Source organism: Chanos chanos, chromosome 2 (genome assembly GCF_902362185.1).
Source record: "Chanos chanos chromosome 2, fChaCha1.1, whole genome shotgun sequence".
Lineage (NCBI taxonomy): Eukaryota > Metazoa > Chordata > Actinopteri > Gonorynchiformes > Chanidae > Chanos > Chanos chanos.
Window position 1 is genome coordinate 49033858 of NC_044496.1, and position 26586 is coordinate 49060443.

Genomic DNA, 26586 nt, shown 5'->3' on the forward strand with positions numbered 1-26586 from the left:
AATAAAATTCAGATCCTACAATACATTCAGGTAAAAAGAATTCAAATGTTAAAAGTTTCTCTTTTCAGGTTCTATTTTTAAAAATGTCCTAAGTTAAAATCACAGCAATTCAAAGCAACAATGGAAACTCTGGATATCCAGGGCATTTAAGAGATTATTTATATTTATAAATAATTAAATTGATAAGAAATTGAATATAGTTTATGTGTGGGGCACCAATATTAAGGGTCTGTAGGTCCTTTGCCAAATACCCAAAATTTGTAAAATTGTTTCAGTGGCTTGTAGATTTCACACCTGCATTTGGGATTACTTACAATCAATCATTTTAAAGTAACTTGATGGTAAATATTCTCTAAAGAAAACTTTAAATTATGCTAATTTTCTTTGGATAGCTGATGTAACCTTACCAATGTAATAGTTTTGAAATGGATTGCAAGGTGAGGACTTCTTCCATTTCTGAGGATAAAGCAAGTACAAATATACCCAACATTCATTTAATGTATGACATTTGGGCAGGATTGCCTGATCCTGTCTTTTAACAGATTACTTTGGGCTAAAACTAAAGGCACCCACCCTTAATCCCCTCTGTGAAAAAACCTGTGTAGAGTAGTATAAAAGCTTAAAAACAAAAGCTCTCAGACATCAAGCTACAGAGAAGGAGTCATTTCAAGCATCTCCACAGAGTGAAACAGCATGAATCTCAGAGCTTCCCTGTCTCTTCTAGTGCTGCTGCTAGGCCTCTCTCAGGCCATTCCTGTCATGGTAAGAGTTCTACTCAACATCCCAAAGTTATTTTTTAATATCGAGATAACAGACAGTTTTAACTTTTAACTTACCCAGGAAAATGAGATAGAAGACAATTTTCTTCCAGAAGAAGAAGAAACTGTGGACATGACAGCAAGGATCCTGGACTCAAACAAAAGTAAGTTTAAGTTCAAAATACTTCTAACTCTTACACTCTTACACTCAGTACATTCTTAAGGGATAAAAATTATTTTGTCTTAAAAGGATACAGTGAAGTGTTGGTGGAGGGTGATCTGGTTGTACCAAAAACCAGGACTGCTGTGAACTGTTGGAACAACCACTGCTTGTGGAAGAAATCTTCTAATGGACTGGTGGAGGTGCCTTACACATTGAGTAGTGACTTCTGTAAGTGACAAAAATGAAGTATTTTCTCTGAAATTCTAGCAAAAACGATCACTTCAATTTTAATGTGCAATGAAACTTTTTATTAAATCAATGCTTTGTTCTTTTGCCTCACAGCCTATTATGAGAAAATGAAATTAGAATATGCCTTAGCTACGTTCCACAGAAAAACCTGCGTTCGCTTTGTTCCCCGTTCATCTCAGAATGACTACGTCAGCATTGAGAACAGAAATGGGTGAGCACACCCTCATCATAACATTGACATTGTCATTTAGCCTTTTTACTTTACCATGTATGACATTCTGGCTTTTGTGTCAGTATGTAAATTGAGTTTAAAATGCATTATTTTTTAATTTAACTCAAGCACTCTCTCATGTCTCCTCTCAGGTGCTTCTCATCTCTAGGCAGATCAGGAGGGAAACAGGTGGTATCTCTTAACAAGTATGGCTGTCTTCACAATGGCATCATTCAGCATGAGCTCAGCCACGCTCTGGGTTTCTACCATGAGCAAACCAGGAGCGACCGTGACCAGTATGTCAGGATCAACTGGGAATACATCTCACCTTGTGAGTGCAAGAATCATAGAATGATTAGTGATTTAAAACGCAACCACAACATTTTTCATATTAGATGACTCTGATGTTAGTTTGAAATATGGAACTGAAAGATCATGTTTTAAAATGTTGTCCTTTCCTTTCACAGCCGTGGCTTACAACTTCTATGTACAAAACACCAATAATCTAGATACACCATATGACTACTCCTCTGTAATGCATTATGGAAGGTAAGAAAAGGGTTTGATTTGACCTCAACTACCATATCATTCACCAAAGGTTTTCAGTCTATGATAGCAAGATTGGATTTTGTGTGTTCTGATGTTCTATTTAAAATCTTTTCTCCCAGAACTGCCTTTTCCAATCAGTATGGGAAGGAAACTATCACTCCTATTCCGGATGAATCTGTGCAAATCGGGCAATCACAAGGTCTGTCAGACATTGACATCCTGAGGATTAACAAACTGTATGACTGCAACATGTGAAGTGCTTTTAATGTACAACTTCTGTTAGTCACCAGAGATTAAATATGGTTTACTTGTCAATGAATTTCAATAAAACATTGAGTTATGATAATGTTATTTATGACTTTTGTCATTTGATGATGTACAATGTGTGGTGTTTCTGCATCTACTGGTTTTGATCCAAACCCTTTTGCTTTTTACACAGTTTTACACAAAAAACTTTGGAGGCCTCATTTTTCTTTGGTTCACACTAAATTGAAGGAAATGAAAGGTTTTCTTCATTCTTCTCTTAAATGGTCTGAAAAAGGCTTGCATTTTGGTGAGACCAGAGTTCCCTCTCTAGTTTGGACAACTTGTACAGACAGAGGAAGAGAAAAAAAAAAAGTCATTGATTGAAAAAAAAGACTGAGTCCAGGCATAGACAGCTTAGATCCCAGGGCTGTTAGGTGGGGCAGGGCAGCACTGCACCCGAGGTAGAAATTAGGGGAGCTGTGCTGGGACTGTGGCCAGGTTCCCCAGTAAACTGTGACCATGTGTTTGTCCTCTTCCCTCTAAATACCGCTTTCTCTCTGTGCAACCGGCACTTATCCCCACAGTCATGCTTTTCAGAGCATTACGCATGCCATTCCTGGATATGTCTCACACAGCCGGAGCGTTCCGCCCCCCCCCCCCTACACACACACACACACACTCACAAAGGGCATTTAAAATCTCATCTCAAACCCAGCTGCACACAATTGCTTCAATTTGTTTGGGCTTTTCCGTAAACAAGCATTTTGGTAGCTATATTGGTGCTTGTATACAATGCGAATACACTGTTTGAAAATGCATATATTCTAGGAAAGTGAGTGCTATCTGAAAACACAAATGAATGTGTTTTAGTTACCGAGTTACTCTGATCAAGGACTCAGGAGTAAATACATTCAGTATATTTTTACCTATCTGATTGTTATGATATTTTAAGTGTTAAATAAACAGTGCCTACGCTAATCAGACTATTTAGAGAGAAGCATAATTTTGCCAAAAAATGGCTGAACTGACCCAAATTAGCTGGAAGGTAATGATGAACTTCACTTAATGTCCACAGGAGGGCATCATTTTGCCTTACAGACAACTCTCAAAGCCTTAGAAATGAGTTAACTGAATATTCTATAGTACTATATTATATAGTACTAAGGTGTTTAAAAAACATTGTCAGTGAAAAAAATCTTAAGATAAGGTCATAAAAAGAGGAGCATACAAAAGGTTCAAGTCATTCTGTATATCCAAGATCAGATAAAAATGATTTCTTTTCTGTGAGGTCAGTGTCAAACCATTTAATAGTGAAGGTTAAATAAGTGGAAGAGACTTACAAAAACCCAACAAGCAAGGGAAAAAAAACACTTGGCCTATAATCATACAGAAAAACCTTTTGAAGGTTAAAACAGTGGAAGCCTGCAATTCTTTTTTTTTAATTTAAAGAAATGGATTGGGTTCCCATTTCTTTCTTTGGTTAAATGGCTCTCATGTTAAAGCACCAACTGTATGACTTGTCCAGGATGCTGCTTCATAGGTCCATGGATATTGTCTCTTTTTTCTCAGATACATTTTTATCTTACTTGAGATTATATCATAATGTCTGTTTCTTCTTTGACAAAACATGTGTTTGATGGTCATCTGGATGGTAAATGCTAAGCATGAGAAATGCTTACAGTTTCCCTGATGTTCCTTGATGTTTTTTTAGATTCAGGGTGGTGTTAAAGGAGGAGGAGGGGTTGGAGGGTATGATGGGGGTTGAAGGTCACCACTTTGTACCCTCTCAAGTCCTCCGTGGATGCTGTACGGAAGCCGTCTCCCCGGGCTTTTCTTCTTGTGTTTTCGAGGATGGTTTACTCCAGCCCCGGCTTGTTTTGCCCAGTCATTTAATGTGTCCGATGATTCATCGATGTACGCAAGGTTCTCGCCAAAAAAGTCCAAGAGAGTGGGACGTGGAGGTGTAGTAGCGACTGAGACGTCCCTCTCACTCTCGTGCTTGCACTCGGCGCCATCCAAACTTGAGCAAGACTCACCTGAGATGTGAGAATTAGACTCTGATTCGGACCACGATTCTGATGGTGTTTCAGACTCGGAAGCTGCTTCCGAAGCAGCCTTAACCTCAGGTCTAGCCTCAGGTCCAGATACCATTCTCAGATCAGACTTTGAGATAGGTCTTGAACTGCCTCTGGAACTCAATCTAGATCCACGCCTTACATCTAATATAACATCTAGTCTGGACATGGACCTGGCATCTAGTCTTGGCAGGGACCTGGTCACTGGTCGTGCCTCAAACCCTGCCTCTGGCCAGCCAACAACCAGGTGACCATTTTCCCTGATTCTCTCCACCTCTGTAGAGACCCTGCGTGCGGATCCATCCAGGACCACCCTGTGATGGTGATGGCAGGCTTTTCGATGACGCTTCCTTTTACGGCGACGCTGGAGCTGAAAGGGGTCATTCAAGTCCAGAGGAACCGGGATGCGGAAGTCCATGGACATGTTCTGGATGTTCTGAGTCCAGTCAGTTGCATGAGCTCTGAGCTCCTCCATCTTAGAGAGAAAGAGAGAGAGAGAGAGAGGAGATGGTGCAGTATAAGAGTTAAAGTGATGGAGATAAATGTTTCTTTTGTGTGTTCTTTCCAGAGATGGAGGTGCCAATAATAACGATGACATCTAAGCAGATAATACATATAGAGATACAAATTCTTATATTCACCAAATGCTTATATTCACCAAACTTCATTTCCCTTAATAACATTATGACTTTTTTCCAGAGATCTCTTCTCAGAGCAGAGATTATGACCTAATCCAGAGATCTCCTCCCTGCTCTCTCTCACACTTACCTCTGCGCGAGTCTTCTTAGAGAGAACTCTGAGCCAGTTTCCTATCATAGTGAGAATAGAGGCAAAGTAGGCCAGGCCAAACACAATCCACAGCCACACCAATGGCTTGTACATGGGAACGCCATCCCTTCGGTCATCTGCAAGAGAGAAATGGGTAAAAGTAGTGAAAGATAGAAAGAAAAATCAAAGGGAGTCAAGAAACATCTCTGATAGTATTGTGTTATTAGTTCTGTTGGGTGCAACAATAAATGTAAATTTTTGGGCACCTGTAACATAGTCCCCAAAGCCTACAGTTGTGAGAGTGATAACCACAAAGTATCCTGCCTCTAACAGACTCCAATTCTCCACTTCCTGAAATACCAAGGTTGGCACGGCAATGAAGATTAGACAGCCGATCAGGATGGAGAAGACTGCAGATAAAATTCGGACACTGGTGGGACTCACTCTTCTCTGCTGTTGTTCAGAACAATCAAGACATTTGTAAATTAGAGTGTTAAAATTGCCAAAAATCAAATTGCCAATTACATTAACATGTGCTATCAACCTGGTCTTCTTAGTTAAATTAAAATTCTATCATCTTGTGATTTTTATGTGTGGTCAACAGGAGGTGATAGGATACAAATTTTGTGAGTTATGGGCAAGTGCTAAAAATTCAACACACAAGAAACAAATCATACTTGTGAGATACTGACCAGGAACAGGGTTTCAATCTTCCCCACAGCCCTCCTGAGCATGGTACCCAGATGGTCTCCTACTCCGGCTAGCAAGATCCCAAACATCGGGATGCCCACAAGAGCATAGAAAATACAGAACAGCTGTCCTCCTTCTGACTTTGGAGAGAGATGACCAAAACCTAGAGGAAGGTCAGATTTGACCAAGCTTATAATAAATATATTTTTTGTTTACTATTAAACATATAATAGCTCAAGTCCTCAGTCTAAAATAGTACCAATGGGAATGGTAAGGGCAATTTTAAATGCATGTAACACATGGTTTCCAAAACAGAGGACATCATGTATAGGCATTCCAACAGAAAGCGTAACCATCTGTCAGTTTAAAAATTGTGAGTTGATCATACATCCACACAAGGACTCATTGTCATAGAGTATAAGTGAAGAGGAGAAAAGTCGGTGATTTGGACACACCAATGGTAGTGATTATAGTCCCACAGAAGAAGAAGGCACTGGAGAGATCCCATCTGCTGGTGAAGTTAGGGAAGTAGCTGTTTGTATCTACACCTGCCTCGATGGCGTTAACGACATCCTAAGGAGCAGAGAGGAACCAGACAGAGGAGATGAAAGTGGATGTCAACTCTCTTCATTTTTCTGTTTGTGTTTGTATGTGTCACTCTTCATAGCAGTAACAGTGGTTAAATTTTGCTCAGAAATTATCTTTGTGTTTGACTTCTGAGTTTGATCTGTCTTACATATCTGCTTCTATGTCACTGTAATCACTGATACTTTCACATAATTTCATTCTTCATACATGTTCTACAATTTATATCAATACATAGTAATATCCATTCTAGCCAGTCTCTCTGACTGCATCTGTTTACGGAAATATACAGTGTGCATTTACCTGGATGAAATCCTTAAGGTGGTTAGTGGTGACACAGTTATGGTTCTCCAAAAAGGTGTTTTGAGCATCAATCAGTTTCTTGTAGGCTTTTTCCTCTTTGGGGATCTCAAGTGTGCGGAAGACCAGAGCCCCCATCACCAGGTAGAGCAGGACAACTGTCAGAATGGTCAGCAGTGTAGAGCACCGCATGATGACGCGTCTCTGGTCCTTCAGCTTCAGTTAAACAAGTCTGCGTACTTCCAAGGTGCTAGGGGAAGCGACAAAATTACAATTTAAAGTTAATACACAAACAGCAGGCATCTGCAGAAACGAACTGTAGAATATGTGCCAAGCAAGAAAAGAAGGCAGGGCAAGAACCAAACCTGAAGGTCACCTTGAAGACTTTATTATGATGTCCAAATAAAAGTCCTCTCATTTTCCTCCATCACACAGGCTTTGGACTCTCTCTCTCTCCCTCTCTCCACTTTCCCTGCTCGGCTTCGTTTATGAGAGAAGACGATAGTCTGTAGAACATAATGCCCCCCCCCCCCCCCCCGCAGCCAAAAAAAAAGAAAAAGAGAAAAAAACAAAACAAAACAAACAGGCTTTGATGAACTCTGAGATCAGAGGAACTATTGGCTTTAGAAGAACTGACTTAGTCCAGACATAAGATAAAATGTTATATGCACAGCAGTTCAGAAAACAACAAATGACGGCACAGAAACAGAGTCCCTGGTAGTCTACTGTGTAAACATGAAATGGCCATCGTGTTCCAAGCCACAACGACAGAGCTTTGATGGAAACCAGAGGTTTCTGCATGACTGCCAACATTCTCACGTAACAAAGTGCATGGAATGTGTATGTACTATAAAATCACCTTTAATGAAGCATGACATGATCATCTATGCGTTCAAAAACACTGTGGAATACCTTTACGATAGCAATTTGTAGACATTATGCAGTAATCAAGTCAGTTAATGTCATTTTATAGTAATGCCTGTAAACTGGGAGTGAAAGAAAGAAAAAAACAAAACAAAACAAACATACTTCTCAAGGGTGAAGAGGTTATCAGAATCTATTAAGCTGTAGAGCACTAAGAGAACATAACATCAAAAAAGAACAACATTCAAGTGAATCATACCACAAGATTTGAACATTTTTTGTAGGATTAGAATGCTGTTCACTGATCACATGAAGGAAAGAGAAGCACTGCCTCTTTTAAAACAGTACAACACACAAACAAATCAAGGATCTTAACAGAAGTAATAGAGAGATAACCGGTAATAGCAAAACAGTTCTGATCAGTGCAGCGAATACATTTAAACGGTCAATAGCTGTGCATATGCTCTCTTACCTAGTGGTAAAAGACGCAGTAAAAATCCTTGCTGCTTGTCTGAGTGGGGTTCCCTTTTACTAGTAAATGTTCATGAGTGAGGACATGTGCTTGAAGGGTGTTTCCCCATTCCCAAGCCTCTATATCAACCTGCCAAAAGCACAGAGAGCAGAATCGGAGAGGTAGATCACAGGATGGATGGATGGAGAGAGAGCACAGATCCCAGAAAGGAGGGGAAAAGCAGAGAGAGCAAGAGAAAGCTTGTGAGCGAGAGAGAGAGAGAGGGAGTGAGACAGAGAGAGAGAGCAAGAGAAAGAGAGAATGCATGATAAAAGGGCAATGATTCAGGAAGAGCAAGACATAAACCAGGCTGCTGTCCTCTTCATTCTTTATTTTCTTCTTGTGAAAATTCTCTCTCGTTTTTCTTTTTCTAAACCCACTTAATCCTCACTTCGTCCTTCCAATCTCCTCTTTGCAATGGGTTGATTTTTACACTTGTTTAAAATATAGTAAGCCCTCTGGAAGATTCATCAAGACCAAGTCCTTATTTGGCACATTCTGACTTCCCAAACCTGTCACTGTTTTCTCTGTTTCTATGGACTCAATAAACAGTAGTTCTGTCATGAAGACATATTAGAAAGCGCTTGTGATCTTTCCTTTCTTTGAACTGCTGAACTATCTACAAAACATTTTTTTCCTGGAATATTTATTACTGGTTTATATCCATTGCTTTTTTTTTTTTTTGGCTTTTGTATTACTCAGTTATCTTGACTGTAGCAGGTACATAAGGATGCAAGCTGAGGGACGAATAGTGCATTTCATTCATGGATGATGAAGTACCATGTGTGGGAGTGGGCCTGTATGAATCTTAACATTATCAGCATATTCTGCCTGTATTAACATCAAGAGTCAGATGCCAAAAATCCATAAACACATACATTAAAAAAAAAGAGTCAAATGCCTCTCCTTCCACTTAGAAAAGGGTTTAAACTAGCACAAATTAGTGGAGCGTGTTACACTAGATGAGTGAAGCTAAGAAGAAAAACACATTGGCAGGCTCTGAGTGTTTTGATCGGTTGTTAAGCAAGCTAAGGCAAATGTATTTCAATGTAGACTTTTTTCCTTTTTAATAAAAAATGAAACTTTTTTAATATATGTATTTTATGCCATTTTGTATATCATTTGTGCTTATGACTTGAAGTGCTAAAATTATTCTTTGGTCAAAGCATTCCAATGTGTAATTTTATTTTTCCATCAGCATATTTTTATGGGAAGTCTCTGCAAATGTACACATCGCTATTCTGACCAGGTCTACTTTGAAAAAGAGATAATCTCAATCAGATCAATTTGTTCATTTTAAAATCTGCTTAATTTGTATATTCAGGTAAAATTAAGCCATGTTACAACATGGAACATTAAAAATATTTCAGCGTGCCCCGGATTTTGTATCCACGAAGCTATAGTTTGTGCCGAGCCATATAGCCACTTTTTTTTCTGGAGTCTCGGTGCTTTGATAATGCTGACCAGACGGTCACACTGATGAACAAAACAGACTCAAATGCTTAACAGACGCTGTTTCAAAAAACAAGTCTGTGTTATGTTATAAAGGTGTAGTAATATTTCACAGTACGTAATACAATTACTGCCACCACTACTAAATACTGCGACTGCTTACAGCTTAGGAATGCCTTGTGGATGAGTCTCTCGCTCTGCATGAAACACTGAGCATGTTTTAGTACAAGGGCATACAGGACACATGACTCAACTTCATCGATTCATATTCTCACTACTTTGAGATACCGAGACAACAAAAACAAAGCAGTAAAGAGTAACATTTTAATTTAATCTACACACTCTCAGAGAAAATCAAACCGACACAAATACATACACATAAAACCAGACACGGTGGACAAGGGAAAATATTCACATCTGACAAATGTGTTGACTCAAAAGACAAGGCAGCTTGGCAACAAAAATGACAGACTGGTCAAACAATTACATAAAAATGATAAGGTCAAATTACAAACAATTTAGAGTTTATGTGCCGAGGTATTTTATTTAGCTCTCCCCTTCAGTACACGCGGAATAACAGATTAAAATTTTATACACAGACTATATGTCCTTAGGCATCATTCGCCGTGTAACAGTAATTTCTTAACAGAATAAAAAGTGTGTGAGGTGGTTGTCTTTATTTTCCATAGAGAAGGGCTGACTTGTACATATATGTTGTATGTCATTCACTCTGCTCGCCTGTGATTGGCTGTAAACCATGCGGAGACACGTTTGTTTGGAGTTCTTATAAACTGCACAGAAACTTTGCAGTCACCAATATGACAGCTATAGCTTAACCTCTCTGAAAGATCGACTTCAAATATCTCCTTAAAGAAACCGAATCAAAGATAAAAGATTTCATGTCAAGCTTCAATAGTTTGTGAGCTCTCCAGGGAAAAAACAAAACAAAACAAAAACAAACTCTTAAATAAATCGTACAATGCCCTAAGAGAAGTAACTCAAATTGGCTTTATGGAGTTTCCCTGCCTTTTTGAGGTTGCAAAAAATGAAAACCACAGGCAAATTTAAGAAATCGGACTGATGGAATATATTAATCTAATCAAAAAAATAAAGAGCTATTCAAAACGTTCTAAACTGTACATAACACTAGAGCAGAATCCTACATTCACATCTTGACAGTGTCCTGAATGTCTGAATGTCCTGAATGACAGACAGAGAAAGAAGAGATGGATGGGTAGAATAAGGAAAGAACAAGTGTGTGAGCAAGAGAGAGAGAGAGAGAGAGAGAGAGTGAAAGAGAAAGAAAGACAGACAGACTCAACAGCAACTAACCATACAAGGAGTGGAAAAAGTTTCAGGTTGATTGTAGTGAGTAATACAAACACACTCTCTCTCTCACACACACACCCACACCCACACACACACACACACACCCCGATGGCAGTGCAAAAAAGAAATCTAAGAAGAAAATTTATGAATAAGGCAATGCACACAAGGCTTTTTTTTCAAGTTTTTAGAATAGAAGCATAAACCTAGAGCATAAAGCAAAAGAAAAATTCAAAATGTAAACTCATTTTCATTAAGCATAAAATAAGAACAGGTTTAGAGTCATTTCTACATCTGACAGTTCAAGTCTCACAACCCTTTAAAAAGAAGGGACATGCTCTAAGAAAAGCTAGCAGGCACAATAGAGTCTGTCCTGGCAAAGTGATGATGGTGCTGATAGTCACGGTTCAGCCAAACAGGCACCCCACAATTGGGTTCCCCATAGATCTTCAGGCAGAAACTGATAACAGAAACGAACAGTTAAGAACAATTACTGAGCAGGATTTACATGACACCAGGTAGAAAAACAGCTTTACTTCACAAGTCTCCATGAAAACACCAGAATCAGAGTTGTACAAGTGTGATGTGTGCTTGGGAGGTTATTTCAACTGCGTGTGTACGCTGAGAGTTGTAGAGTGCTCTTGTCTGGTATGTAGTAGTTTACTGTATGCATTAAGTATGTGTGGGGCTAAGTGTATTTATCTCCTGAGTGGTTTTCCAACGAGTATTTCTGGAGTGTGTGAGAAAGGGCTGAGTGCACCATTACCTGTAGCAGCACTTGAGGTGTGTGTTAGGGGTCTTGCTCTTTCTCCTCCTCCTCCTCTTTTTGTTCTCGGAGAGGGAGGGGTACTGCTTCGGTACCCAGAAGCCCTCTTCTGAGGACATATGGGCAAGCAGGACCGCTGGGAATATCTGCAAACCCTGGAATGAGAGGGAAGCATTTCATGAGACCAGTCTCTGCCAGTAGAGCTCCGCACACAAACATACCATAATTTACAGACTAAGGAGGACCGGTCAGGTTTGGGATACATACAAGAACTAACTTACAGTATATAAAGGTACAGTGTCCGAAACATAAACAAAGGGGAGCGGGCTGCACAAACATACATGAAGTTTCCATGTCAGTTAGACTGATCATGCCGCTCAGTCTGGGAACTCAGTGTTAAACTAAGGTGATTTACAACATTTACAACTTACACTCCACAGTGTCAGATGTCTGTACTCGTGAGCTACTGTAAGAAATGCCACGTGACTAAAATGGGAGTATAAGATAAACAGATGAAACAAGGACAGAAACAAAGGAGCATCATAAACATTCCCGGTCCTCACCTTTCATGACAACCTCAGGCAGTCCGTAAGGCTCGTACTCTGTGTCGTCGTAGGCTGCGGACATGCGCGTGCGACTGCGTCGGATTCGCTCGGCGAGGTGAACGGGGTCGGCGGGAATGGGGAACGATCCGGAAAACAAGAGCTTCTCGGCGTCCGTTACCAGCGCAGGAGACAGGGGCGGAGAGTCTGCAGCCTCTTCCTCGCCGTCCTCCTCTTCCTCCTCCTGTCGTGGCTTCTCTGGATCCTCTGCTTCTGTCTGAGTGCTGACATGGAGGAGCGTTTGACCTTCTCTAGGGATGTGAGAGCTTCCACGGTTTTCTCCCTCCCACTCCTCTGTCTGTGTACCCAGACTTCTCATCTCTCTCAAGTCCTTGCCCTCCAGACATCTTCCTCCAGGAGATTCCAAGACCTCTGCACTCTGGACTGGAGCCCAGTTCCGGTCGCCCTCAGCTGGCACGAAACTCTCTCCTTTGTTAACCTTGGCAGTGTCATTTTGGAGAGGAGTAGTTTTTTCCCCATCATCTCTGTCTTGGGCCAAGTCAGCTGTTCCCTTCCATTCCGGTTCCTGACCGGAAAGGTCCGACTTTTGGGGATCATCAGTCTCTGACAAGACATTATTTTGATTGGCATCGATTACTTTGGCCTTGCGTTCGGTTGCCCCTGACACATTCTGTGAAGTATCCTGCTGGTTATTTTGTCTGCTGTCAGCGTTTGCTTTGGTCTCAGGTTCAGGAATGACCAAAGCGGTCTGCAGTTCATCTTTGTCAGCCTGCTCTGTTGATTTGGTCTTAAGTTGTGAGTCTCTAAAACTGTTTTCACTGTTACCTCCAGCTACATCTGTGTCCAGGACTCCAGGTTGGGCGTCATTGTTATTGTTAACTGTCATGGTGTCTATCTTAGGGGAAATATTGACTTTGGTTGTCTTGCAGCTATCCTGTGCCACCACCTCCTGAAATGGAAAGGCTGGATTACATACTGCAAACCAACAAAGTATTTAAATGAACTCTGGTTAATCTAGGAAATTATTAAACTCACTATTTACACTCTATTCTCCATCCAAATGAGTTAGGGGAACCCACTTATGGATTTGCCATTAAACACTGGGAAATATGACCCTCAAATTGTTTCTGCTCTCATCCATTTTTGTATTACTTTGGTTTCTTCTAGTTTTCAAGAACAGACCAACGTGAATGTTAACACTTTCACTGAAACGGAATTTGAAATGAAGCACATAAAAAATGGGGAGGAGGGGTGGTGCACTGAAAATTACTTGAAGTTTGAACATTTAAATGATGACATTTCAAAGCTGTCCCTGCAGACTACTGAAGGTCTGTTTTTTTTTGTTTTTTTTTTAAGTTATAGAAATCCCCATGTTTAAGGAGATGCTAAATTACCTGAGTAGACCCTGATGATTTATTGGAGTGGCCACAGGCGCCACAGAGCTTCTGCTGGTCATCTGGGACAGGCTGCGTAGAGGACAGGTGGTTTGGCTCAGTGGGGCCAGACTGATGTATGACCATGGTCCTGGACAGCGAGAGAGTAATGGTAAGGGCAGGACCGCAAACTTACCGCTAAACACCATGTAAACACCATCATCTACGTATCAATGTTTAGGTTCTCTTCACGAGTCGTTTTTGACGAAAAGTGTAACAAGTCATTTTAAGTGTCTCTTCAAGACATTTGCTTAATACAGAAAGGGCATCACTTGAACTGTAATCGTGTATTAATTCACAACAAATGCCAGTCAGTGCCTTGAGCTCTACCTTGTGTCTCGGTTCTGTGCCAAAATCCTGTTAGAGCTGCAGGAGAGGAGTAGCTGATCCTCTCTCACTAGCACTATGGTACCACTGTCACCATGGTGATCCACAGTTTCCCCCGGAGACAGATCTGTTTGCCTCCAGAACTCCAGCTCTTCAACCTGTCTCTTGTTCTCCTCAGCGAGACTCTGGATCTGAGCCTGCATTGACTGGACCTGAGAGAGACACAGTGCAGTAATGCGCATCAATCAGACACTTCGGTCCTGCTGCAAAGCAGACACACACCAAAGTACTTAGGAAGAATGTTCTGGGCCTAACAACATAATCGCATACAAATTTAACCTAACAGGTCAAACAAGGGCATGTTCACATAATTAGCATAATGACCGACTGGTTTTGACCAGTTAGATTCAGTGAATTTGTTTTTTGAAGATCTCAGCGTACGAACCTGCTCCTGGAGACAGTGAATCTGTGCACTGGAGAAACTCTCATGTTGGACTTCTGGAGTTGATTTATCAGGGTCGCTCTCTGGAGCTGTTTGTAACTCCTCTCGTCCTAGAGTGGCGCCGTCACGGTTATCATCAGGTTTTATACTTGATGGATCCTCATATTCAGGTGTTAAATGAGAGGAAACGCTGTTCTCTGTAGGTACTGGCTCTTGAACTGGGTGAGATTCTGTCTCCATGGCCTTCAGTTTTGATTTCAACAGTTCGTTTTCCTGTCTGACTGACTGCAGTTCCTCTTCACACATCTCATTCAGCTTCAAAGTCAGCTTCTCATTTTCAGTTCTCAACACTATGAGCTCATTCTGGGCTTCCAGCAGCTCCTCCGTTACCCTCTTCAAGGCAATGGCGTCAGGAGAAATCAAGTTTTCTGGTGGAACGTGCTGAAATTCCTTGACGTCAGGTTGCTCCACATGCTTGTCGGTATTTGCATCCGAGGAGGTCCCTGATATCTGCTCAGCGGTGTTGTCTGTCACTTTACCAGTGCTTTGCTGAATGGTTACACATGACCGAACCAGGTCCTTTGCTGTAGTGTTTTCAACAGGCAGCGCGTCACGTGTTCCTAAAGCCTCCGAGGAGGTAACTGATTTATGTTCGTTGCTAACACATGAGTCTGGGTCTGAGTTTTGTACTGTATCATCATTAGTGTTTTTATGTTCATCTTGGCCTTTAGAGGAGGTCGAGGAGAGCATTAGTTGGTCAGTATGTTGCAATCCATCTGTCACAGTCCGTGCTGTCTGCATCTGAAACTTTTCACATACTTGGACAGAAGAGTTTGCCTCGACAATATCACAACTTGACCTTTCTGAGACATCTACAGACTGTTCTGGGTTCACTGAAGCTGTTACATTCAACTCCTTTTGCCATAATTGCTTCTCAGCTTTAAGACTGGCAATTTCTTCTCGACAGAGGTCCAATTCTTTATTTTGTTTTAGCAAGGCACTCTCTCTTTCTTGAAGCTCTGTCAGCAGGTTCTGAATATGCTTGGTCTGGCTCTCGAAGGCTTGAGTCAGCTGCTTGGTCTGACTCGTAACCTGCTTTTGTAATGCTTCCAGTTTTTTCTGGGTATTTCTGGCCGCCTCAGCCTCCCCTTCTTTCTCCATCCTTACACGCTCCAACTCCTTGAGCAAAAATGCAGTCTTATCCAAATCTGAGAGTGTTTTTATATTTGGCGGACTTCCCTCTTTGTCTTCTACAGAGCTCACGCTGTGCGTAATTTTTCCGGCATATTCTGTAAAATCCGTAATCAGGTCTGATGTCATTACCTCCTGGGAAACTATGGCGTTCTGTTGATTGACAGATTCACAGAAGGCCATGTGAGCGTCAGGTGATGGAATGATGCCTTCAGAGATGACTGTCGCGTTGTTTTTGGTGTCCAGATCTCCAAGCTGTAGGTATGTCAGAGGAGCATTGTCTTTTAAGTCTTTTTCCTTTGAATGACTAGACTCCCGTAGCTTGTCCAGCTCCGCTTGGAGCTCTTGTATTTTTGCTCTCAAATCTAGTTCTGCCTTCAGCTCCTCTTTTTGAGGTTGTTTCCTTTCTAAATCCCTCTCCTTCTCTCTCTCCTCTCGTACCTGAGCGAGCTCTGACTGAAGCGCTTCCAGATCCCTCTTTAACTGACCACTTTCCTCCTCCATTTCAAGCTGTTTTCTTTCCATGTCAGCTAAGGCCTGTTCAAGCCTGCTTCTCTCCTTTTCCTCATTTTCATCATCTCTTTCCTTTATCCTCTCTTTCTCTTCCTTTAATGTTTGGAGTTCTTTCTCCAGCAAAGCTAGTGTCTGTCTGAGTTTTCCACCCTCCTTCCTTTCCTCCTCTAGCTGGGCCTCCAGTTTTCCTGCAGCTTCACGGAGCTCCTGGGCTTTGGTCCGGTGCTGCTCTGCCTGGTTTGAGTGTTTTCTGCTCAGTTGTTTCAGTTTGGTCCTGGCTTCTGCTTCTGCTCTCCTCTGGGTCTCCAGGTCATCCAGTCGCCGCTGAAGCTCTTGCTTAACATCCTGGAGTTCATCCCGGAGAGCAGTATTCTCTCTTTTTAAGTTATCTGGCGAAGAGGAGTTATTTTTTTGCCCTGAACCAGGATGAGAGGATATATTTTTACTTGAATCCTGATCACCACCCGTTCGCGAACCGCAGATATAATCCCCATCAGGCTTATGTGCTGTGTCACTAGTGGAGTCAGACATGTAGGACTCTGTGTCTGTATCCTCTATACCAGTGTCTTGCTCAGTTAGGGACGTTTCCATGTCAGTTTCACTTTGTCTTCCAGGTTCACATTGGCTCTTCTTGTTTCCTCTGATCTTTTGGTCTTTTGAGTCCTCAGACCCAAACTCAGCGATGTGTTCTGAGTCAATACCTTCTCCGGGCTCTCGGTTGGACGGGTACTTCATTCTCTCCTGTCCCTCTTCTCTCGCTCGCTCCGTTTTATGAAGTTTTTTCCTCTGGGTGCAGGGGCGGTGAGGTGGAGAGCGCTCCTGGATGATCGTTACGGCGGGACAGAAACTCTCGGCAGCAGCGGTTGCGTGAAGAGGAGCTGCTGCAGCTGCTGCAGCAGAGGCTGCAAGCTTGTCTGAAAGACAGTGAAAACGAGTGTCAACAAAATAAAGAGAAAAATATATGAATTCATTCTCATAAAATCATTTAAATATTAAATAGGACTGATCGCTAAATCTTGACTTAAACGTCATGTTGTTTATCTGCCTTTTTTATCCAGCATTTCCCCTTTCGTTTGTATAACAAAAGACTTTATTTTAGACAGCAGAGGGCAGTAATGTCATGCAAAGCAGACACTGAGGACAGTGAATATGTTGAAGCTTAATGTACAAGTGGCAGTTACACTGTAGCGTCATGTGGCAGATGCATGAAGAGCACATGGCAAGCAAAGACTCTTTATTGGGTCCCTCACCCTGGAGTTCTTTAATGAGTCTCAAAGCTTCCGCCAGCTCCTCCGTCAGCCTCTTCACCTCTTCTTCTAGGTTTTTCTCTTTCTTTTTCAGCTGTTCCAGACGCACACTCAGCCCCTCATTCTCCCGCTGCGCCTCCTACAGGTAAACAATTGGAAAAGCAACAAAACATGTTGGCTCGGAAGGCGATCAAGGATTTGTAAATAATTAAAAAGTCTACTATACATGTGCTGCAGTGGGCATAAATACTTAACAAGCATGTCTGGTACACAGAGTAGCAAAAGGCTGAGAACAGCAAGAACATCTACTCAAATGCAGAATCAAGGAAAAGGAATTAAACAAGAGGGAGGTTAAAAACCTCAGTGTCTGAATGCAGAAGGTGAGGCAGGTCCTTCTGATGTTACACACTTGAACTCACAAACAAAGGCATGAAAGTGAGTGAGCTTTGCATTGTGATCTGTCTGCAGGAATCAGCTCAACACAATGACATGCTGCTCTGCAACTTCGCCCTCACTGTGCATTGTTACAATGTGCATCCTGACACAAACCACAAAACAGAGTTTTGTACTTCTAATCCAAGCACTCTCTCTCTCAGTCTGTGAGAAAGGCGTTTGTAACACTGTGAAGGAGAGTGCCAGTTTATAACAGCAGTCAATGAGAGATAATAGCAGCGTATCTGTGGATTCGGGTTTTTTTTTTTTGCTGAGTCATCAAGGGCTGTTGGACAGGGTGGAGTGTCTTACTGTGAGTTTGGCCTGGGTCTGAGCCTCTCTCTTCCGTGTCTCTGACAGATCAGTCTCAACACCTTTCAGTTTTCCCTTCGCCGTCTCCAGGTCTCTCTCTACAGCCTGCTTCTGTAGGGACAGCTGCGGAGAGAGGGAGGAGACGGCGACGTGAATGAGATTCAGACTGAGGAAAAGAGTGACGTGAAAAGAGACTGGGGGAAGAGTGATGTGAAAAGAGACTGGGGGAAGAGTGAGAGACGGAGGGAAGGAAAGGGCTGGAGAGAAGGGGGTTCAAAAAAAATGACAAGCTGTCGGAGGGGAAAAGATCGAAAAGAAAGATATCAGAAGAGATGATAGAATTACAGAAAGAGGGTGAGATAAAAAGCTGAGCTCTGAGGAGGTAAAAACAGCCCAAAGGAAAAAAAAAAAGAGAGAGGGAAGAAGGGAGATAGGGGTGTGAAGAGTTGGAGGAGGAAAGACGCTTATGTCGGTGGGTGTCTCTACCAATAGATATTTGAAAAAACAAAAAGAAAACAAAAAACACCTGGAGAAATGTGGTTATGAGCGATATGAACCTCATGCAATAAATTCATCAGTGTTCCCGCTTAAATAATGGCAAGGTCTTCCATGCAGACAGTTAATAGACGACTCCAAACTTAAGGCAGGTTGAGATATGAATGAGCCTGATCCAATGATGCAAGTCATCAGGTATGAAACACACAGCACAGAAACACTCAGTCACCTTCAAACGCTCCACAAAGAGACACAACCATCCAATCGAACAGTCTTAACACCTCATGCTTTGTTAAAGAAAACAAAACAAAATGTATCAACAGTGAAAAAAGAGAAAGAAAAAACCTGGCTGGGCCAGTGAACATTCCTTAGTAGAAAACACAAGTGATGCCCTTGAGTGTCCTGACACTGAGGAACATGCAGAAACAATACTGTTTCCACGTCAGCAATTCAATATACTACTTTTAGGTCATTCCCTCAATACTGTAATACCGACTGCCACGACTGAAATGACTTTTTTTGATCCTGCAGTACTTTCCTAGTTTGTATTGTTTGTACTGACTGATGTATATAACAATAATGAAAAATAAAGCCCTTTTTCAGTATTGCAAGTGTGGTGCCAATTCAGCAGCAGTGAATATGCTGTGCGTACTGTGGAGTCGGACAGGGAGAGATTAAACAGGTAAAATGAGATTAGACGTTCCTGTATACCCGGACAGCTGAAGGGCAGACTTTGTTTAACTGCACGCTGGAATATTTCCTGATATCAAATACGGAGATGTGGTACTGATAATAACTTCGCAGGCTCCTGATACAGTGAACACAGTGAGTAGAACACATAAAATGTCTCTTGCTGACTACCACCACTTCAGATTTTCTCATCATTTTTCTCCCTCCCCTGAACACTGACACTGAGATAACAAAGCTCATCTGTCTTTTCCCATGACAGTAACTTCCCTGTTATACACACCAAACCGTATAACACACGGCACACCACACACACACACATGCTCGTTACGTCTCTGCCCTACCTTAGATCTAACACCTGGCCTCTGTGACTACCCTGCTGCTGGTGAATGCTGACAAGCAGAGAACTACAGATGAAACTGAGTTTCAAATTACTACAGAGAGGAGGGGCGGGGGAGGCAGGGAGAGAGAGAGAGAGAGAGAGAGAGGGGGAGAGAGAGAGAGGGAGAGGGAGGGGGAGGGGGACAGAGAGAAAGAGAGAGAGAGAGAGAGAATGAGAGAGAGAGAGACAGAGAGAGATTTGAAAAACAAACACAGAGATTACCACACACTGACCTTCTCAACTCAGATGTTCTCTGTGAGAAACCAAATGGAAGAGGAAAAAGAGAAAAAGAGGGGAAAGAGAAAAGTGTGAGAAAGCAAGGGATGGACGAAAGCCACACACAGAGAGAGAGGGGGAAAAGTGACATTAGTGCATTGACCTGTGGAGTACAGACTGTAACTCTCTTTTGAGAGACAGATGGAGAAAACAGGGAAACAGAAAGAGAGACAGAATAAGCAAGGGGAGACACCGAATGAAAAATACAGGCAAAATTTTTTTCCCAAATAAAGCGTTCAAATTATGGCTAGTACAGTACTTTCTTATCTAAACAGTGGTCAAGAAGGATGTTTATATGCGTGTCACTATTTTTTATTTATGTGTAAATAAAGTGTATTTGCCAAGAATTTCATGGTGAGCTCTGTCAAGTCGGTTGTGCAGAGATCTTGTGTTAAAAGCAGGGCTCTGTGTGTGTTTACCTTGTCGTATTGACTCTGCAGTGTATTGTGTTGTGCTCTAGCTTGCTGGATCTCCTGGTTGAGTTTATTGCTTTCCTGCTGGTGTTGTCTCTCCGAAGCTTGCCTCTCTTTCTGTAGCTCCAGCAGCTCCTGTAATACAAAAGCACAGATCAGATACAACGCAATTACATTATAATAATTACGAATTATCACATGTTCAAATGCCCACTTTCTCTCTCTCTCTCTCCCTCAGACACACACACACACACACAAACACTTACTTTATTGTGTTCTCTCTCCATCTCTTTCCTCCGTTGTTCGGCATTGCAGCGGCTGGTCTCAGCGTTCTGCCTCTGACATTTCAGCTCTTCCTGGAGCTGCTTGACACGCTGCTCTGCTGCCTCAGCCTGAAAAGCCCACAGATATAACTCACATGTCCATGTCATATCTCATAATTCATATGTCTATGTCACACAGGCAGTGTGGAATATTTGCTTTTTTATCTCTGCATTCATATATGCCTTCATTTATCAGTGTATATCTACTGAAGACAGAGCACGTACAAATAGAGAACAGTGTAAGCAGAGTTATCCAACATATATGATATCCAACAGCTTAAGAAACAGGGTAGAGGGTGTTATGTGCCTATGTATGTACACAGTATTTTTCCATACACTTTGTCTGTGCCTATATTGCTCATTGCCTACCTCACAGCCAATGCTTATGTGTATGTTCATCCAGTGTGTGTGTGTGTGTTTGTGCACACTCAACCTGTCCATTACCTGGACACTGCGTGGATGCGTGTCTATGTATGCGTGAGTCTAGACCACTTTGCCCCACACTTGGGTAGTTTGGGTTTGAGTGGGGTGTGTGTGTGTGTGTATGCTCACCCGGTCGCCCTCCTGTGCGATACGCGTTTGTGCTCGGCTCAGTTCGTCTCTGGAGCGGGTCAGACTCTGCTCTTTGGTGTTGACCTCTCGTTTGACCTCGGCCAGACGGGCCTCGCACTCCTTACAGCGCTGTTTCTCTGCCCGCAGCTCCCCCTCCAGAGACTCCGCCCACTTACGCAGCTCCTGCACAGCTGACATACACAGGCCAAATTTGAATGACGTTTTTAATGAAGCACTCCATGGACTAAACGATCAGGCGGATTTGGGACAATTGTGCTCAGAGAATTCCTGTGCCAGAGACTGGTATATTTGCCCCCTCTTATGTCTCAGAGTAAGTCCTTTGGTTAATTATCGACATAATTCTTACAGGTTATCCTGCTAAAAATATAGTATAATGCAGTAAATTGTTGTGTGTCTAATTTGCAAGATCGCTCATCTTCCACCTAAAATCCTTTTCAGACAAACGACAGGGACCAGAGGGCAATGACAAAGGCACATTACCTCAGCAATAAACCAACAGGCATCACAATGGAGCTTATTCATGAGTCAACCAGTACTAAACAAACAGCTCTCTTTATTTCCCTCACCCTCTAACACATACCACTGTCTACTTACACACACACAGCCACTCACCCTCTAACACATACCACTGTCTACATACACACACACACACACACACACACACACACACACACACACACAGCCACTCAGAAACACATCCGGCAGATGGACAGACTCTGTTGCATCACAACGAGGTTACACAGTGGCAGTGAATTAAATATGTTATTCATATAAAACAGCTCTAGAACAAGATATTAAGTAGGCAGAATTCTACCAAGGGTTTGGAGTGCTTGAGTGGACGGCACTGTAGCCAGTGGGTTTATAATCAGTTGGTCAGGCTTTCTCTGAGCTTCATACTGACAAGGACAGGAAGCTCTCACACCGTTAGTGCCAACTATAAAACCAGTGCTGGGAAACCAAGCCCTGATAAACACTGCAGTGTGGAAACAAAGCAATGACAGCTGTTATTCGAAGACATCATCTGCAGCAGCTGTCCAAAAAAATAAAAACGTACACATACTTTATGTGTCAAATATGTCATATGCTGTGTCCGGTTAGACAAACCCATTACAAACACAGGAAAACAAAATGTCACGCATAGAACACGTTCACGCTAACCTGCATGTGTACAGAAAACCAACATTTTCACGTTTATCTTTGGCCCGAAGACTGACTTGGTAAATAAAACTTTAAAAAAAACAAACTAGATTTTTATTCTTTCTTATGCTTATAAGAAAACAGGTTTGTAACAAGTCATATATGTACAGCTCTGATTCAGTTGTTACTACAGGTTATTTAAAAAAAAAAAAAAAAAGTAAATAAGGAAATCAACCTGCTTTGCCTGTAAGAAAACCTCCTGCCACAACCAATTTGCAAGTAAGTCTCACTGCATGCACAGTGACAGCCATGGTAACCCGAGGGAAAACAGACTTTGGACTAAAGGAGAAGTGTTATCATGGTGTTGTTTACCGGACACTATGGGGATAGGCTATTTAGCACTGTGAGGAATACTTGGAATTTTTATTATGACTCCCGGACCAGACACTTACTATCTCTCTCTTTTCTCAGTGCCTCTTCCATCCCATAATCCCCAGAGTCGCTGCCCCTGACGATGACATTGCAAGAGGGGCCTGAGGACGTTACTCTTCCTTTGGGAGCAGACACTGAGTTGTCCCGTTCCCACGGAAACACACCAGAAGGGGTCTCTGATTGGCGTACATGGCGAGTTAGAGGCGGGGTTTTGTGCGGTTGCTGTGGAAGCGGGGAAGAGGTGCTGCCCACTGAGGACTTGGGACTGAGGTCTCCGAACTGAAGCTGCTGCTAAGAGCAAACAAAACAACACACATTAAATAGATTCTAACATCTGAATCTCATATTTGACAGTCTGTGTCATGAACTTTGAAAGTGTGAACTGATACTGATTTAGACTCACTCTGACACTATGAGCTTTCATGTCGCCATCTCCTCTTAAGCCAGGCCTTTCATCTGGTCTGGAGCCTGCAGAGTTCAAACACGGGGAGAAAAAACTGTGATACACATCACAGAGGGCTCTTTGGTATTGATCAAATATTGACGACTTCCGCACTTGTTTTTTCAGCGGAGAGTCAATACTCAGATCACGAGTGGTAAAATATTTTAGATACAAGATGGTAAAATAGGTCCACTCATCAAAAACAACCAATATGTAAACGAATAGAGTTATGACAGATAAATGTAACAATAGAGAGTAGGACTAAAGAAACAGAAAGACAAGGAGGCAGATAGAAGCAGTGGAATGATACCATTGTCCCAGGGTGAGGTCATGTTCCAGCAGGGAGTGGAAAACAACACGGAGTCCCCTGAGCCATTTCCCTTCTGTAACTTCTCTAGCTCTGCTTCAAGACTGTCGGTTCAGAGAGAGGAGAAAGGACAGAGCGAGAGAGAAGTGAGGGAGAGAGACATAGAGAGAGAGAGGTGAGGGAGAGAGGAGACATGGAATGGGAAAACAGAGATAGAGAATATGGGGGTGTCCAGATCAAGTCAGCATCAACCTATTTTGTTCTCTACAGTTTCAATCTAAACCATTTGATATTCAATATACACTGTTACATATGTTTTTTGATTCAGTCATGGTCAATATTATTACAGTGGAAAGGGAGCCCTTTACAGAATCATGCCACTCTCCTGATATGTGACGCGACCCTTCTGATGATGATAAAATATGCTTTAAAACACTTAGGTGGTCGAGTTTGAGTGAGAACTGTTTTGGATCAGTATATGACTTCCAATACGAGGGCCAGTGTTTGTGTGTGTTAATGTGTGTGTATCAGCATGGGTACCCGTTCTCACCGTTTGACCTCCTGAGTCAGGCGGTGCATGTCAGTTAGTGACTCACCGTTTGATCTCTTGTGTGAGGGTTTGGGTGAGGGTCCGTGCAGAATCGAGCTGTCCCTCCAGTCCACACACCTGGGCCTGCTTCATCTGAAGTTCCTGAGTCAGACGCTCCCTCGCTCTCACCTCCCCCTGTGCCTGCTCCTGCACCGCCACCAGCTCCCTCTGCACTGCCACCAGGTCCACACGCAGCTCCTCATTCTACAGAAGACAAACAAACGAACTCACTGTTCTTTCAGTCTACATGAAAATGGTTTCACAAACAATAAATCGTCAGGTCATGTTTACTCAGCAAGTTGAACATGACTTTCAGGTCTTCAAAGTGAGACGGAAGTTGCGTGAACGGCTTAATGTGGGAGGGCTCAAGCACATTATCATGCAAACTGGAATGTTTCCGCTTGATTGCAAAGAGATGGGATACAATTCAAAGAAATTCATTTAACTGGGAAAAGCAGTCCACTACAACTGAAAACGATTTTGTGAAAGGTATCTGTGTAATTATTTGTGATTGGGGAGCCAGTCTTTACGCTGCTGTCGCAACAGTAAATAGAAGACATCTGCAGTAGAACCATATGCTCAGGACAGGTATGCTTCTAATCCTCAAGGCAGAAAAAAAGTGATTCCCAATTATAGTTTGCCTAGTGGTAAATTTGTAACAATTGTTCAATGAATTATTTTTGTTCTTACTGCATAAATCTGCCACTGATACATACACTTTTCTGTAATTTTATAATCCTGGGACTCTGCACTTTGCAGTCTAATAGACACTTGTTCAGATATCAGTTTTCACCCACTCCACTTGCATTTGTTGACATTATGGAGTTACAAACCTTGAGTGCAACACAAACTCTTCACATTTCTGTAAATTCTCTCACTTTATCATTATTAAACATTGTGTAAGCATAATCATAAATCACAACGTATAAATCTTTGATCGTGTATATAAACCATTTATTTACAGACATCTAGTTTATGCTTTTTGTACAAATCACCATGGGCGATATACAATGAATGATTTGAATTTTGGTAAACTCCTCACTCCAGCTGGATTGACACTGTGCTGATCCATGTTCTGTGTTTAGTAAATCATCGTCTGCAAAAACACATTCAGTACCTTGAGTTTCTGCTTATGCAGTGCAGCTTCCACATTGTCCAGCTGGAGCTGTTTTTGCTGTTTCTCCCGGTTAAGTCTTTCCTGCTGAGCCTGGAGCTCCTGAACCTTCTGCAGGACATGGCCCGAAAGGCCTGAAGTCCAGTCGTCCGCAGCCCAGCTCATTCTGATCGGACCAGAACCTACGAGATCTACTGTGGGGTTACAGATCTCCTCTGAGACCTGGGAAGGACATCTTCTTCTCTGAAAACAGGTCAAGATGTAATACAGGGTAATGATGTGAGTTCAGGTTTCAAAGTGTGTTATACTTCAGAGCAGTAGCTGAAACATTCAGGTGCAAAATGTCATTATAAATGAATCCTACAGTCTATTTCTGCCCCAGGCAGACGCAGTTCTGCTGTCTGGACTTGCTCTAGACAAAAAAATTTGCCATAATATTCTCTAAAAAGTGTGGCTGGTCAAAGGACGAACACATGAGCATGTTTTCCCTGTGATTGTTCACTCTGGAAAAAAAAATGACTGCAATGGAAAACTCAGTTCGCCAGAAAAATTAGAGCCACTATACACGCCTACACAGTGGGACCAGGGATTCAAACATGTTGCATAGAAATCGACTACAATCTAAGGTTTCAGTGGTTCTAACACTAACACTAAAGAAGAGAGTTAAATTAATTGTGTTTTTACGTTTGATTGAACTACCGTCAATAGACTACGTCAGCAACATTAGATAAACAAATGGAACAGCCACCGCACTAAAGAAGAATGAAGAAAATCCGGATCATGAACTCAAACATTTTAACCTTACTTCATATCCAGATCAAGCCTCTGTACGTAAGACATGAACTTCAGGCTAATGTTAGAGAAAAAACAACTTACAGGAAGGGGGATTCGGTTACCGAAATAAATAACAGCTACAGAACGCTTTCGCTTACATTACCAAAAGGAAAATTTGCCGTACATGGATATAGACACAGTAAACATAGTATACACCTGCAGGAACTGAATATGATTTGCACAGCATGATAGTCTGAAAATTGAGGTACATGTTTTATCATTTTTCTGATTAACTTCGGTTAATTTCACGCGGGTTCCACTAACATTAATCGGACTTGACAGCATCAAAAGACTAATGTTTAACATGGTGAGACATAAATGGACCACTGTGTGCCATGTGAATTCAACTTATTGATAATTTAATCGGCACATAAAGTGAAGCAAACGAACTGCAAAATTGCTCTAAACTCTAAGAAAAACATCATCGACAACAACAAACACAAAAATTTCATTTGAAAACCTCTAGCATCGAACAGCTCGCTAACGCTCATTAGCTGCTTTAGCCGGTTTGGCATCTCACTCACCTCAGCTTTTGTTTGTTGCTGTTTTATTCCGATATTCCAGATGTTCGAACCGTCCCTTTTCACTGTGAGGCAGTGATTTACTGTA

At 42.0% G+C, this 26586-nt stretch overlaps 4 protein-coding genes across 5 annotated transcripts; 1 reads left to right on the plus strand and 3 right to left on the minus strand.

Moving 5' to 3' along the window:
* The first annotated feature begins 641 nt into the window (after positions 1–641).
* Positions 642–2281, plus strand: LOC115805705 (high choriolytic enzyme 1). Of its 2 annotated transcripts, none has more exons than XM_030766371.1 (7): positions 642–762; positions 841–922; positions 1009–1149; positions 1264–1381; positions 1534–1712; positions 1849–1930; positions 2050–2281. In XM_030766371.1, the coding sequence occupies exons 1-7, from the start codon at positions 694–696 to the stop codon at positions 2183–2185; spliced, it is 807 nt and encodes a 268-aa protein (XP_030622231.1). In that variant the 5' UTR covers positions 642–693; the 3' UTR covers positions 2186–2281. The 2 variants fall into 2 exon arrangements, with proteins under 2 accessions (XP_030622231.1, XP_030622232.1); XM_030766372.1 differs by having other exon boundaries at positions 694–756; positions 2050–2185.
* A 1608-nt stretch (positions 2282–3889) lies between these two features.
* On the minus strand, positions 3890–6786 carry kcnk4a (potassium channel, subfamily K, member 4a). The gene is made up of 7 exons (XM_030765484.1): positions 6598–6786; positions 6165–6282; positions 5712–5872; positions 5286–5472; positions 5020–5156; positions 4449–4726; positions 3890–4412 (listed from the first exon to the last, which is right to left on the minus strand). Exons 1-7 carry the CDS (start codon positions 6784–6786, stop codon positions 3890–3892), a joined length of 1593 nt encoding a protein of 530 aa, XP_030621344.1.
* Positions 6787–11119: 4333 nt separating this feature from the next.
* On the minus strand, positions 11120–15180 carry LOC115805260 (centromere protein F-like). Its single transcript, XM_030765796.1, has 6 exons — positions 14282–15180; positions 13840–14048; positions 13471–13600; positions 12077–13025; positions 11514–11668; positions 11120–11207 (listed from the first exon to the last, which is right to left on the minus strand). Exons 1-5 carry the CDS (start codon positions 15077–15079, stop codon positions 11538–11540), a joined length of 2217 nt encoding a protein of 738 aa, XP_030621656.1. The 5' UTR covers positions 15080–15180; the 3' UTR covers positions 11120–11207; positions 11514–11537.
* On the minus strand, positions 15090–26568 carry LOC115805000 (centromere protein F). Its single transcript, XM_030765486.1, has 13 exons — positions 26502–26568; positions 25147–25386; positions 24037–24233; positions 23444–23544; positions 23095–23159; positions 22712–22979; positions 21102–21292; positions 20493–20618; positions 20233–20361; positions 17974–18096; positions 17233–17368; positions 15138–16896; positions 15090–15096 (listed from the first exon to the last, which is right to left on the minus strand). The coding sequence occupies exons 2-13, from the start codon at positions 25306–25308 to the stop codon at positions 15090–15092; spliced, it is 3264 nt and encodes a 1087-aa protein (XP_030621346.1). The 5' UTR covers positions 25309–25386; positions 26502–26568.
* Positions 26569–26586: the final 18 nt, after the last annotated feature.

Bases quoted from the DNA above. Each gene is read 5' to 3' on its own strand.
- LOC115805705 (XM_030766371.1), top strand. From the start codon at position 694: ATGAATCTCAGAGCTTCCCTGTCTCTTCTAGTGCTGCTGCTAGGCCTC. The intron at 763-840 runs GTAAGAGTTCTA...TAACTTACCCAG, and splicing joins CTCAGGCCATTCCTGTCATG to GAAAATGAGATAGAAGACAA. The intron at 1,382-1,533 runs GTGAGCACACCC...GTCTCCTCTCAG, and splicing joins AGCATTGAGAACAGAAATGG to GTGCTTCTCATCTCTAGGCA.
- kcnk4a (XM_030765484.1), bottom strand. From the start codon at position 6,786: ATGCGGTGCTCTACACTGCTGACCATTCTGACAGTTGTCCTGCTCTAC. The intron at 5,873-6,164 runs GTGTGTCCAAAT...ACCTTCCTCTAG, and splicing joins GACTATAATCACTACCATTG to GTTTTGGTCATCTCTCTCCA. The intron at 4,727-5,019 runs GTAAGTGTGAGA...TTTCTCTCTAAG, and splicing joins CTAAGAAGACTCGCGCAGAG to ATGGAGGAGCTCAGAGCTCA.
- LOC115805260 (XM_030765796.1), bottom strand. From the start codon at position 15,079: ATGCAGACAGCACGGACTGTGACAGATGGATTGCAACATACTGACCAA. The intron at 13,601-13,839 runs GTAGAGCTCAAG...CTCGCTGTCCAG, and splicing joins GCACAGAACCGAGACACAAG to GACCATGGTCATACATCAGT. The intron at 13,026-13,470 runs GTAATTTAGCAT...TTTCCATTTCAG, and splicing joins AATCATCAGGGTCTACTCAG to GAGGTGGTGGCACAGGATAG.
- LOC115805000 (XM_030765486.1), bottom strand. From the start codon at position 25,308: ATGAGCTGGGCTGCGGACGACTGGACTTCAGGCCTTTCGGGCCATGTC. The intron at 23,545-24,036 runs GTGAGTCACTAA...CTGAACCGACAG, and splicing joins CTCACACAAGAGATCAAACG to TCTTGAAGCAGAGCTAGAGA. The intron at 18,097-20,232 runs GTAAACACACAC...CTCTCTCCGCAG, and splicing joins TGCAGAGTCAATACGACAAG to CTGTCCCTACAGAAGCAGGC.